This window comes from Pygocentrus nattereri, chromosome 24 (genome assembly GCF_015220715.1).
Source record: "Pygocentrus nattereri isolate fPygNat1 chromosome 24, fPygNat1.pri, whole genome shotgun sequence".
In the NCBI taxonomy this organism is placed as follows: domain Eukaryota; kingdom Metazoa; phylum Chordata; class Actinopteri; order Characiformes; family Serrasalmidae; genus Pygocentrus; species Pygocentrus nattereri.
The window spans coordinates 30,762,481-30,775,063 of NC_051234.1; the positions used below are offsets into that span (position 1 = coordinate 30,762,481).

Consider the following 12,583-nt stretch of genomic DNA (forward strand, 5'->3'; position numbering starts at 1 on the left):
GAGTCTACCCAGCAAGGGGCCCCAACAGAAAGAGGGGACACCTTGCACCAGGGGCTGGCAGGTGGGGAGCGTCATGCTATTACACTGCGCAATGCGCCCCCACTTAACAAAGGCCCCGCACTCCTCACTACCATCCAGCCCAAGCCCTCGCATCCTAGTCTGGCCTCAAATCTGGCCACAACCACCACCCCCAGCTCTGAAACAACGACCAAGACATCCCCCTCCTCTCCTTCCGTGGTTGCTGGCACGTCTGGCAGTGCAACAAAGACTGTAGGGGGCACTCAAGCACCAACCAACATGTCCACTGACACTGACTCTTTCTCCCCACGGGGTAATGCAAGAGGCTCCTTTAACAGCAGTGAAGGTGCGTCAGGGAACGTTCTGCTGCCTCAAAATGACTCAAACGCCTCTGAGTCGACCTCCACTGCTAACGGGAGCTTCCAGAGCAGTGTGGTTCCTGGCACCGCACGAGGGCCCCTGGGCACAGGGAACCAGTCAGGCCCCACTGTGGACTCTCCCGACACCAGCACCACCATCTGCCTGGGCAAGATGGATATCATATGGGTGGTGTTGGCCATCAGCGTGCCTGTGTCTTCTTGCTGTGAGTATCTGTTGTAACGCATCACCACATCTGACCATAACCCACCTGGGTTTATTGACCCCTGCGCAACATAGTGAGGTTATATTGCTCCATATTAATACTGGGATACTAATTACATATTTGCAAATTCCAGACATTTGAGACTGCAGTATAAAGATTTCTGTACACACTGTATGTTGTATAGTCCTAATGCCTAAATAATGATAAATGTTACCTTAATTAATAGGAAAAGCACCATTAATTGATTTATTTGAATTAATGATTATAACATGGTGAATAAATATTGACAAAGTGAATAAGTAAGGATGATTTGGTGCCAAGCAGTCAAACTATTTCTTTACTTTGGGTCATTTTGACAGGTGTGAACACCAAAATAGGCTTATTCAAAAATAATTCCAAATAAAAAAAATCGTTTTATTTATCTGTTTATTTGCTTGAGCTTGATTCCTCCTTTCTTTTTGTGTAACTGCTGGCGCACATGTTGTTGTTGGGGGAAGGGGGTCAGAACGCATACTATGTTGCAGTGCATGCTGGGAACTGTAGTGTGAAATGGGCTAATAAGAATAGAACATTTAAATGATTTTGCAGGATGGACAGGACCGTGTCACGGGCCTGACTCGGCCTGCCGGCCTTGTGTTTGACATATGGGCACTAAACAATGGAACTGTGGTCTGCCAAATACGGCAGGTCTCGTTCGCACTTCCAGGTGACCCCTGGTTCAGTTTGCTGCTGATAGGAATATGTTTGTACAATGGTCTACTCCAAATGAGCATTCTGATGAGAAACGAGCACAGAGGAACGTATTTTTGATAGGTTGCCAGGCATCCTGACCACAGCTGCAAGAAATATGTAATAAAATGAGATAAACTTGATAATTAAATCATTTGAAAACAGAAAAGTCATTCAAATGTCCAGTACTTTCACTTGTCGGACTGTCAACACTCTATTAGACCTCTAATTTTAGGTTTTAATAGTAGTTATAAAGTATAAAAATCACGCTTATTGCATTTATTTTGGAGAGAAAAGGACAGCGTGTTGGCTGGTGAGCTGTCTATAAAGAAACTTATCCAGACAGTGCTGGGCAATAATTTAACGTGTGCTCTGCTGCACTGCCCCTCACGGACCTGTCGAAACAGTCTCAGTAACCTGATCAGGGTTGCCAGGTTGACCTGAATCCCCTGGATTTGATCCTATTCTACTTGCAGTGATGGTATTTGTTTATGAGTGTTTATCTATTACTGTCTAGCACTTCACGTTTAATAAAAAACGCACAAATGAACAGAAAATAAATGAATATATTCCAGCAATAAAAAAAATCAAAAGTCAAAATAAAAAATGAACAATAAATAATATGATATGAATAATGATAATAATAATAATTGTAATAATGATGATAACTCAGTCGGTAAAGTGAAACATTCATCGTTTTATATGCAAATAATCAAGGTTATATTTAATCGAATATTCAAAAGTGAACTTACTGGTTCGTTACAATAGCCCAATACAAATAACCTTACTGAAATGACACTGCTGACCACATTGATTACTGTCCAGCATTAAACACTGCAGCCTTAATACAATGGCCTTCTAACTCACCTGATATATTCATACAGCCACACTTAAAAATGATGGTTCTTCAAGGGTTCTTTAGGAAAGAAAATGGTTCTATATGCAACCAAGAGCACTCTGCATGATTAAAGGGCTCTTTGCATGATGAAAGGGTTCTTTAGAAGGATGGAGAATGTGTTGTATATGGTTCTATGAAGAACCTTTTTAAAAATGGTTCTGTATAGCACCAAAAACGGTTCTTCTATTATAACAAGCCTAACGTCGTTACAAGAGAAGAACCCTTTTTGGTGCTATATAGAACCAATGTCAAGCTTGTAACAATAGAACAACTCTTTGTAGTGCACACATGTAGGTTCTTCAAAGATTCTTTAATAAAGAACATGGTTCTATATAGAACCATGAACGCTCAGAGAACCCTTTGCATGATGAAAGGGTTCTTCAGATGGATGGAGAATGTGCTGTAGGTGGTCCTATAAAGAACCTTTTTAAAAAAGGGTTTTATTTAGCACCTAAAAGCGTTCTTCTACTGTTAGGGTGTCAAGCTTGTAACAGTAGAAGAACCCTTTTCGGTGCTATATAGAACCCTTTTCTGACCCATTTCTTTTTGCAAAGAGTCATTTAATCATGAAAATGGTTCTCAGGGTGTTCATGGTTATATATAGAACCGCTTTCTTTAGTAAAGAGCCCTTGAAGAACCATCTGTTTTATGTGTGCACTTTATGGTCAGCGTGGAATCAGTACAGACTCTGTTGTCGTCCACAGCTGTGCTGCTGACGGTGTGCTGCATGAGGAAGAAGAAGAAGTCCGCCAGCCAGGAGAACAACCTGAGCTACTGGAACAACGCCATCACCATGGACTACTTCAGCCGCCACGCTGTGGAGCTCCCGCGCGAGATACAGCCGCTGGAAACTGCTGATGTACGACTAATAAACCAGTCTCAGATCTAGAGCCCACACATTCAGCCCTAGAGTCCCGCCTCATTATAGAGGAAGGGTAGAATTTCGAGGTTGGAACTAAGCGAGCCCACCGTCATGACCCCCTACTACAGCAGCTGTTCCGAATTACGCTGCTCATTTGTGTCCAGCTGGACCGAAATGAGTTCTGTAGGTGTTAATTCCACACCGTAGGTGTTCATTTAGGGCGGGCTGTTTCTCTGAGCTCTGCAGATTTTAGTCTTTACCCTAATTTCACATGCTATTAGTTAAAGGCCTTAAAGGGAAATTCCACCTCCTTTTCAAAATTCCTGCATAATTAAATGGTTGAGATGTAAACAAAGTAATTCAGAGGGGTGTGGAATGTTCCGTGTTCACACTGGTGGTGATAGGAACCAGACGTCCACGTCTGAAAGCTCCCTCACAGCAAGTTGTTACACGAAATGGTTCCAAACATGGCCTGAGCCTTGAGACGTTTACATGCGCTCAATAATCCAATCATGATCGGATGTCTGCAGTTACCTGATTATTCAAATGGACGTGTAAACGACGCACTCTGATTTCTTAGATTGGAGTAAGGTCTAGAAATCTGATTAAGAAATCTGATGAAGAGGCTGGATTTTAGCTCAGTAGTCAGATTTCTCAGCGCTGTGAACTCTTACTCTGATTTCTTTCGGATTCCGGTGTGAAAACAGACTGCGGTACCGGAAATAAGCGAGCGCTGTCGCGGCGAGACGCAGCAAAACACTTTTGGAGCGAATCTGAGACCAAATTTTTAGAGACTCCAAACAGAGGAAAGAAAGAAAAGCCGACAAGACGGCTGAACAAGAGACCAAAGAAACCCAAAATTTTCTCCATAGAAAATGATAAGCACTGCTTTATCTTCGTTTAGCGTCGTTTCAGTGTATTACTGTCCTTTTCTTCATAACAAGGACAGAAATTTGATAATAGTATGCTGACATCTCAGTAGCTAGCCAGCTAATTTTCCCGTTCCACCTTAAATAGTCCAGTCGTTCTGACACCTGAAGCGCCAGAATGTAACTGCTGGTCCATTTAAGGTGGAACGGGAAAATTCGTACAAGAATCTGGAGAATATCTGACTTCAGCTTCATATCACTGAAGAATTAGGGAGGGTGATAATAAATAACTGCCCCCCTCTTTGAAGGCGTATGATCCCTAAATGTAACTAAAGCCCAGCAGTGAGGAGCTGAACTTTCCCCTCCTCTGCTGTCCCTGCAGACGGGCAGGGTCGCCTACAGAGCGGCGCTAGTAGCTGTTAATGAAGTGATGCTCTTTTATTAGAGGGTCTCATTTCAGAGGGAAGATCTCAACCACTGCCCCTTATTACTCAGTTCCAAGGGCTGAAGTTGACACTCGAAAACAAGGGGTAGGGGTAAAAATAAGAAATGGGACTGGGCCTTAGTTTCCGCCACGTCATGGGATTTTCCCCATCATCTCATTACTCATTTATATGTAAACACAAATCAGATCACAGACAAAATCTGATTTTCTGCAGTGTATTGGATTATTAAGTGCATGTAAACACATTAATTTGGCCAAAATGTATACATGCAGGGTGGGGAGGTGCATGTAGGGCATTGTAAGGCAAAATACACTATGTTGCCGAAAGTATTTGCTCGTCTGGCTTCACACGCATATGAAATCGTGTGAGATCCCATTCTAAATCCATAGGGTTTAATATGATGTCAGCCCACCCTTTAGAGCTATAACAGTTCAACTCTTCTGGGAAGGCTTTCCACAAGGGTTAGGAGTGTTTATGGGAATTTCTGACCGTTCTTCCAGAAGCACATTTGTGAGGTCAGGCACTGATGTTGGACGAGAAGGCCTGGCTCACAGTCTCCACTCTAATTCATCCCAAAGGTGTTCTATGGGGTTGAGGTCAGGACTCTGCGCAGGCCAGTCAAGTTCTTCCAGACCAAACTGGCTCATCCGTGTCTTTATGGACCTGCTTTGTGCACTGGTGTGCAGTCATGTTGGAGCAGGAAGGGGCCGTCCCCAAACTGTTCCCACAAAGTGAGGAGCATGAAATTGTCCAGAATCTCTTGGTGCTGAAGCTTTAAGAGTTCCTTTCACTGGAACTAAGGGGTCGAGCCCAACTCCTGAAAAACAACCCCACACCATGATCCCCCCTCCACCAAACTTTACGACCCATTCTTTCACTAATGTCTGTAGAAGCAGTCTGCAGGCCTAGGGGCTCGGCTTTATACACCTGTGGCCATGGAAGTGACTGGAACACCATTGATCTTTTCAGCTTCATCATTACTTTAATATTCATCAATGTTATGTTTATTTTAGATGGTAAATAAAATGTCTATCCTTGCATTTCATGGATGCCACACTGCGTAATTGCAACCCCCAGGAAAACACTTTTAATGACTCCGTTTACATCTCAATGATTGAATTATGTGGAAATTCTGAAAAATATTAGTGGAATTCCCCTTTAGTGGGCCGGCTCAGGTGTATTAGCCTGAGGAAAACTGGGTTGAGTTGATTTCTCTGACCTTGACTGTGGATTTGCCTCATCTGTCCAGTTTTAAAGAAGACTTTTAATAGATAACCGAATAATTCAGCACCTGCCTGTTGGCTTCTATTATAAGTATTTTTCAAATCAGATTTTCTGTTTTTTTACAGTACAGAGAGCTTTGTTGAAATAATTGTGGAAATCGACCACAGGCTGCAGGTGAATTCCTTAAAAAAATGTAATCAGTGAAGATCAATGAAGATGAATATTTTAACCTGAGAAAAAAATCAAACATGAATCTGAGCACTAATTAGTAAAGCTTACCTGTAGAAATGTCCTATGTTTAGATTAACCCTCTGTTGCACGATGTTGCCTCAGGGCAACAAACTCATTTTCCTCACTTACCAATAATGTTATACATATTTAAAGATGGTGTTAACGATAAGGGTAAGAGTTTGAGTAAGTCAATGAAAAGCATGTACTTGGTCATAATGTCTCTTTAATATTCTTTCTTTTAAGTTGAGTATCATTTTTTCTAATGAGAATTTGCAGAAATGTGTTTGATGCCTAGAAGCAACACTGTGTGACAGTGGAATAGATTTAGCCAGTCACAAGCCAGACTTCACCACTTCAGGGAACACGGCTCTATATCATTCCTTCTCATTGTCTCACAACGTTGCCTCAAGGCAACATACTCCAAAAGGCCCCCGCATACATTTTTTTAATGTATTTGAATTTAATAATTGGGACAGGTTGTTAATAAACATTATATATAACTTTATAATGATATCATTTAATAATCAAGGAGCATTTTGTGCAAGAAAAGTGACTGCAAGAAAGCGAAGTTTGTAAATTGCTCTCGTAATACGTGCAGTAGAGGGTTAACTTGTTCCAGCAGCAGCAAATTAGCCCACAGTACGCCGCTGTCTCCCAGCCAAGAAGGATTTAAAGAGCCGTAGGGTTTGCTGGAGTTGTCGCTAATGACGTCGTCTGAGTAAGATATTCATTTAAGCAGCAAAAATAGACTTTCACAGACTTCGCCTTGTAGGCCTTTGGTAAATTAATAATCAGCAGTGCTCTGTAATAAGAGCACAGTTAAAAATCCAGGCGTTCAGACTGAAGACTAAAGCTTTAAAACGCCCATATCAGACATTTTTCTTGTAACAGACTGTTTTTTTAAGGTTTTATGATGTTTGTGTGGTTTTATGTACCAAAAATAGTCTTGATATACACACTGACCGCCTCCTTGTCCACTTTATCAGCTCCACTTACTGTATAGCTGCACTCTGTAGTTCTACAGTTACAGACTGTAGTCCATCTGTTTCTCTGATACTCTGTTACCCTGTTCTTCAGTGGTCAGGACCCCCATGGACCCTCACAGAGCAGGTACTGTTTGGGTGGTGGGTCATTTGCAGCACTGCAGTGACACTGACGTGGTGGTGGTGTGATAGTGTGTGTTGTGCTGGTCTGAGTGGATCAGACACAGCAGTGCTGCTGGAGATTTTAAACACCTCAGTGTCGCTGCTGGACTGAGAATAGTCCACCAACCAAAAATATCCAGCCAACAGCGTCCTGTGCAGCAGCAGATGAGCTGTTGTCTCTGACTTTACATCTACAAGGTGGACTGGCAAGGTAGGAGTGTCTAATAGAGTGGACAGTGAGTGGACACTCACTCCAGCAGTGCTGCTGTGTCTGATCAACTAGTACCAGCACAACACTCACTAGCACACCACGACCACGTCAGTGTTACTGCAGTGCTGCAAATGACCCACCACCTACATTGTACCTGCTCTGTGAGGGTCCATGGGGGTCCTGACCACTGAAGAACAGGGTAACAGAGTATCAGAGAAACAGTTGGACTACAGTCTGTAACTGTAGATCTACAGAGTGCAGCTATACAGTAAGTGGAGCTGATAAAGTGGACAATGAGGGTAGAAACAAGGAGGTGGTCAGAACGTTACGCCTGACCGGTCTGTGTACATGGAACAGGAGTTGATTGGCTGCTCTGTATTGAGCCTAATTCAGAAGAAGATCTGAGCAGAAACACTCCTTATAACTTCTGTGTGAATGGGCGGGGCTAAACTGCTGTATGCTGAATAGGCAGAAATCTATGGCAAACCTATTTTGCTTTTCTTCCTATTTTTCTTGATATCGGGAATAAAATTTACACATAATTTATTTCCCACAAAAAAAATGAATTTTTGATATTTTGTTTTTTGATGTCAAGAACTTTTGATGTCAAGAACTAACCACTGGATTTGTCTTATTAAGATGTTTCATTTTTACTAGTGTAAATGTCATTTTTGATTTTTTTTTAATATCTAAATGTTAACACACTTCAATAAGTTCTTCCTGAAAAAAAGTCAAGTAAATTCAGTTTTCCCTGATGTGGGCACGCTCTCACTGATCTTTATCGCCACCTGGTGTTCAAACCCCAGTACTACCGCCTCTAGAGCTCAGCTCGGTGCATGTTGTTCTGCTGTGCTTTAATCTCTGCTGTCCTTTGTGATCATGCTTTCCAATCCAGCTTATCCGCTTTTCGTTTTTATCCCTTTTTTCTGTTCTTTGTTTCCTGCCGTCTGCCGTTTTCTCGCAGGAGTGCGATGATGGGGAGGGATCGTGTTTGACATGCTGGTGACACACAGGTCCTCTGCTTTCACGCTCTCCTTTCTCTTTTCTCTTTTTTAGAAATGCAGAGAATCAACCTCCCACTTCTTCTCCTGCCTTCCCTGCTCTTTCATTAAACATCTCTCCATTCTCCTTCCTTCACTCTTCATTCCTTAGCTAGCTGTGAGTGATAGGCACTTAGATTAGAGGAGTGAGAGTCAACAGAGGAAAGGTTCGGGGAGGCCGTCTCACTCACTGCACGTCACACGTTTACACGCACTCAATAATCCGATCATATCTGATTACTCAAACGGTCATGTAAACGCAATTCTCTGATTTCCTAGATAAGGTCTAGGAATCTGATGAAGAGGCTGGACTATTTCAGCTCAGTCGTCAGATTTCTCAGTGCTGTGACTCTCACTCTGATTTCTTTCGGATTTCTCAGTCTGAGCATGTGCGAAAACAGACTGCGGTACTGGAAATAAGCGAGCGGCGTTCCCGCGAGACGCGGCAGAACATCTTTGGTGTTCATCGTCTAGATTAATTATGTTCACAGTTTTAGGTCAAGTTTGGTGATGTCTTGTTTAGTTTTTTTAAACTTGAGTCAAATGGCAGACAAAGCCGCGTTTAAGCCAGAACAACGTAACGCTTTAACCCCTTAAATGGCCAGGGACCCCTGGCAGGCCCCAAGTTTTATTACATACTTCTATAACCTGAGAATAGCCCAGCAAGTCCCTGTAGTTCCTGACTAATAAGCCTTGTTATGTAATAAGCCGGGGATTTTAATGGGTTAAAGTATTAAGTAGTTCAAACTGAGATATGTGTAACACGTTGCTCCATTTGTTTCACAGGACTGCTGTCAGTTTATTGTTAGCTTACTAGTTACGGTGCTAAGGGCTACACAGTTAGCAGCAACAAATAAAGAAGGTTAATGCCTCTGATTATAAACCTCAGCAGTCACTCACAATGCTTATGGCGTGTAGGGGTGGGCGATATTGCAAAAATATAGCATCACAATACTTGATCATTACACGATACACGATATGTATCAACAATATTTAGTTTTCCTGAAAACAGAAACAAAAACATTTTTAAAAAACTAAGAAAAACTACAAATACAGTTAAACACTAAATACAGTTAAACACTAAATACAGTTAAACAGGACTAATTATGCTCTCCTTGTGATGAAACCTGCAGTCGGTCAGTGTCCTTAAGCACTGATGGTTATACTTGGTAAAGCATATCGCAACGTAATGAATCACAATAACAACAAGATATTCTCAAATTGCCCACCCCTACATGTAGATATGTTAAGGCAGATTGCAGATTAGCTCACTGTCTCTAGCTTAAACTAGGTCCTAGAAAAGGTCCGGTTCGTCCCTCCTCCTCTCATCCTGTAGTTCGAGTTTTGAGGCGAAACCACCGAGGGCCTGTTTATAAAACAGTTCTAAAACCCATTTGGCCAGTTCTCTGACTCAGCGCCGTTAAAACCATGGCCCTGTTTTGTTTTGCAGGAGCAGGAGACGTGTCTGCCCCCTAATGGCGATTACAGCGACAGCGGCGTCGTGCTGGTTAACCCTTTCTGCCAAGAGACTCTCTTCATCAACAGAGACAAGGCCTCCGACATCTGAGCCTCTTTAAACAGAGCCGGAATCTCTCTGGCCTCCCGCCCGTCTCCTCTCTCCTTCTCAAAGGTGTTTTTTATAATGTGGTGGACCTTCAGAGACTGTGCTTTATATATGATATATATATGATATATATGATATATATATATACACACATATAAACTGGTTTTAAAGAGATGAATGAATAAGTCAAAAGCACTCTACCGTGAGGGTGAGCCCTTCACATATTTTTCTGATGTACATTTTCTACAGATGCTTAATTGTGATAAGGGTTTTTATGTCTTTTTGAATCAAAATGGTATGTGTGTGGTTTCCGTGGCGTTCAAGTGGCTTCGGCGGAGAGTGGAACGTAGAGAAACGCGATGTGTGCTGTTAAAAGATGTTTGCATGATCTTGCCCAAAACACTTAAGCTGATTACTTAAAGGAATAGTTAGGCAAACTCAGTTGCCCCCTAGTTCAGATGTAGTCGATAGGACAGGGCATGTTTTGAGGTCTGAATTGACCCTGAAAGCAGGAGGAGGGTGGACCACTGTTGGCCCGCTGACGGCAAAGCTGGTGGTCCCCTGGCGTTTTGCTCAGCGTCTTCTGAGCGGCCCACCGGTGGTTAAGCAGAGTCAAATCCACTTCCACAAAATTCCACTTATCCTAGCTGTTTGTACAATTTGTCTTAGTTTATTTATCTAAAATGAAAAGCGCTGTGAATTTAATGTGAGTCTGCATGCAAGACAATAATCTGGGGGGTCCGAGGGTGGACCAGCAGTGGCGGGGTGCCGAGCTTATCAAGCCAGCAGACCGATATATGCTCGCTGTCTGGGTAGCTTCTTTAGCTTTAGTTACCTGCAGCTACCGGGCTAGTATAGCCAAATAGTAATGGAAGCTTATACCCCTCTAATAAACATCTTGCACATCGTATTCCTAAATGCTTATGTAGGCGTGTAGGGGTGGGCAATATTGCAGAAATATAGCATCACAATACTTGAAGACGATTTCACGATACACGATATATATCACAATATTTAGTGGAAACAAAAACATTTTAAAATGCGATGAAAAAACTACAAATACAGGGATTTCTGTTCACACTCTCGATTGAATTAAATACAATTAAACAGGACTAATTATGCTTTACTTATAGATAACAGAGCGTCACAAACTACATATACATGAAGTTAAAGCCCAAATCCAACCTGCCCCTGAGTGCATGCGCTAACAGAGAGGGATTAAGTTAGGTGATACTATTTTAATCCCCCAAACGGGGAAATTCCACCTCCGCATTTAACCCATCCGTGAAGTGAAACACCACATACACACTAGGGGGCAGTGAGCACACTTGCCCGGAGCGGTGGGCAGCCCTATCCACGGCGCCCGGGGAGCAGTTGGGGGTTAGGTGTCTTGCTCAAGGGCACCTCAATCATGGACTGTCGGCACTGGGGATCGAACCGACAACCTTCCGGTCACAGGGCCAGCTCCCTAACCTCCAGCCTACGTCTGCCCCTTATTATTATCCCAGTGCTTGCTGTTAATATTAAGTGCTTTAGTTAAATTCCATTTTACGTATCGCTGTTGTCAGAAGAAAACCTTGTATCTCCATTTTTGTCATTTTTCAGTTTTTGACTTAATTTGAAAACATCTGTTTCCCTTCGCATTCTGTGTAAATTTCATGATAAATGGACATAAAGAAACGTCCCAAAACGACTTGGAAAGACGTCTGGTTCCATTGACTTACATTAAAAGTAAAGTAGGTTTTTACCTTCTCCTGTAAAGTTACCGTTTTGGAGATACGAGGTTTTGTTCCGACAACAGCAACGTATAAACAAACAGTTTTTATTAGTGTTATTTGTGGAGTTGTTGCTTGTACCTGGCAGAGAACGGTGTCCACCCTCCTGTGTTAGTCCTACTGCACTAAAGTTCCTCCTGCTACTGCTGTTACTGCAGAAATGCTTACAGGGGGATTCCAGCGATTATCCAAAACTTCCGTATAGTTCAGTCGTTGAGATGTGAACATCGAGTGCAAAGCTTTGGAGTCGGCTCTCGATTCCCGAATTCCTGAAATGGACAGATTGACTCTTCATGGGATTGACTCCTAACCCTTCTTTCATTACTTGGTAGCTGCATTAGCCTCATAGCTCCAGTGCAGAACTAAAGAAGCAAACGTGTCTAGACCGATCATCTACATTTGGGCCAAGGGGACATTCGTGTACATTTGATTTTGCGTCAAACTGTTCCTTTAAAAACTTAAGCCTGCCGAACTTGAATTCCGTGTCTGTGGGGATGGGAAGGTAGATGGCACTGTTTCGTGGACGGGTTCTGAGGGGTTACCAAAGTAGCTCCTGTCTTACAGTCGGAAGAGCCTTCCGACGCCAGGCCAGTCGTAGTCGTTCAGTCTGGAGATGTCCTGAAATGGAGAGATTTTGAGACGGCTTTTCCCTTAAGAGTCACCAGCGCAGGGACTAAATGGAAATGTTTCTAGTCCCGTAGTGAAGCTGTTGCACACAGCGCTCTGTGTTTCTGTGTCTGACCGCATGTCTCATCTCTGGTTTCTCATGTGTGTGTTCGTACGTCCGTGTGTGTGTGTGTGTGTGTGTGTGTGTGTGTGTGTGTTAGGTTAACGGTCAGTTTAAATGTTACAAAATCTCTTAATTATGCTTGAAATGCTTAACTCCTGCAAATCGAACACAGCGTCTGGATGCCAATGTGGGAAATGTCCCCTACAAAGCCCTGCGGTTCTTCTGTTCGCGTATTACAGTGTTTGCTTGCTTGGTTAA

General features: G+C 42.7%; 1 protein-coding gene across 1 annotated transcript in view; it reads left to right on the plus strand.

The window, feature by feature from the left end:
* tmem108 (transmembrane protein 108) overlaps positions 1–10,799 on the plus strand; it is a 112,614-nt gene extending 101,815 nt beyond the window's left edge. Inside the window, exons 4-6 of the mRNA XM_017709242.2 lie at positions 1–601; positions 2,933–3,087; positions 9,707–10,799. The exon at positions 1–601 is cut by the window's left edge and continues 515 nt beyond it. Coding sequence (XP_017564731.1) covers positions 1–601; positions 2,933–3,087; positions 9,707–9,823 — 873 coding nt within the window. The 3' untranslated portion in view covers positions 9,824–10,799. The remainder of the gene's footprint in view (positions 602–2,932; positions 3,088–9,706) is intronic.
* Positions 10,800–12,583: the final 1,784 nt, after the last annotated feature.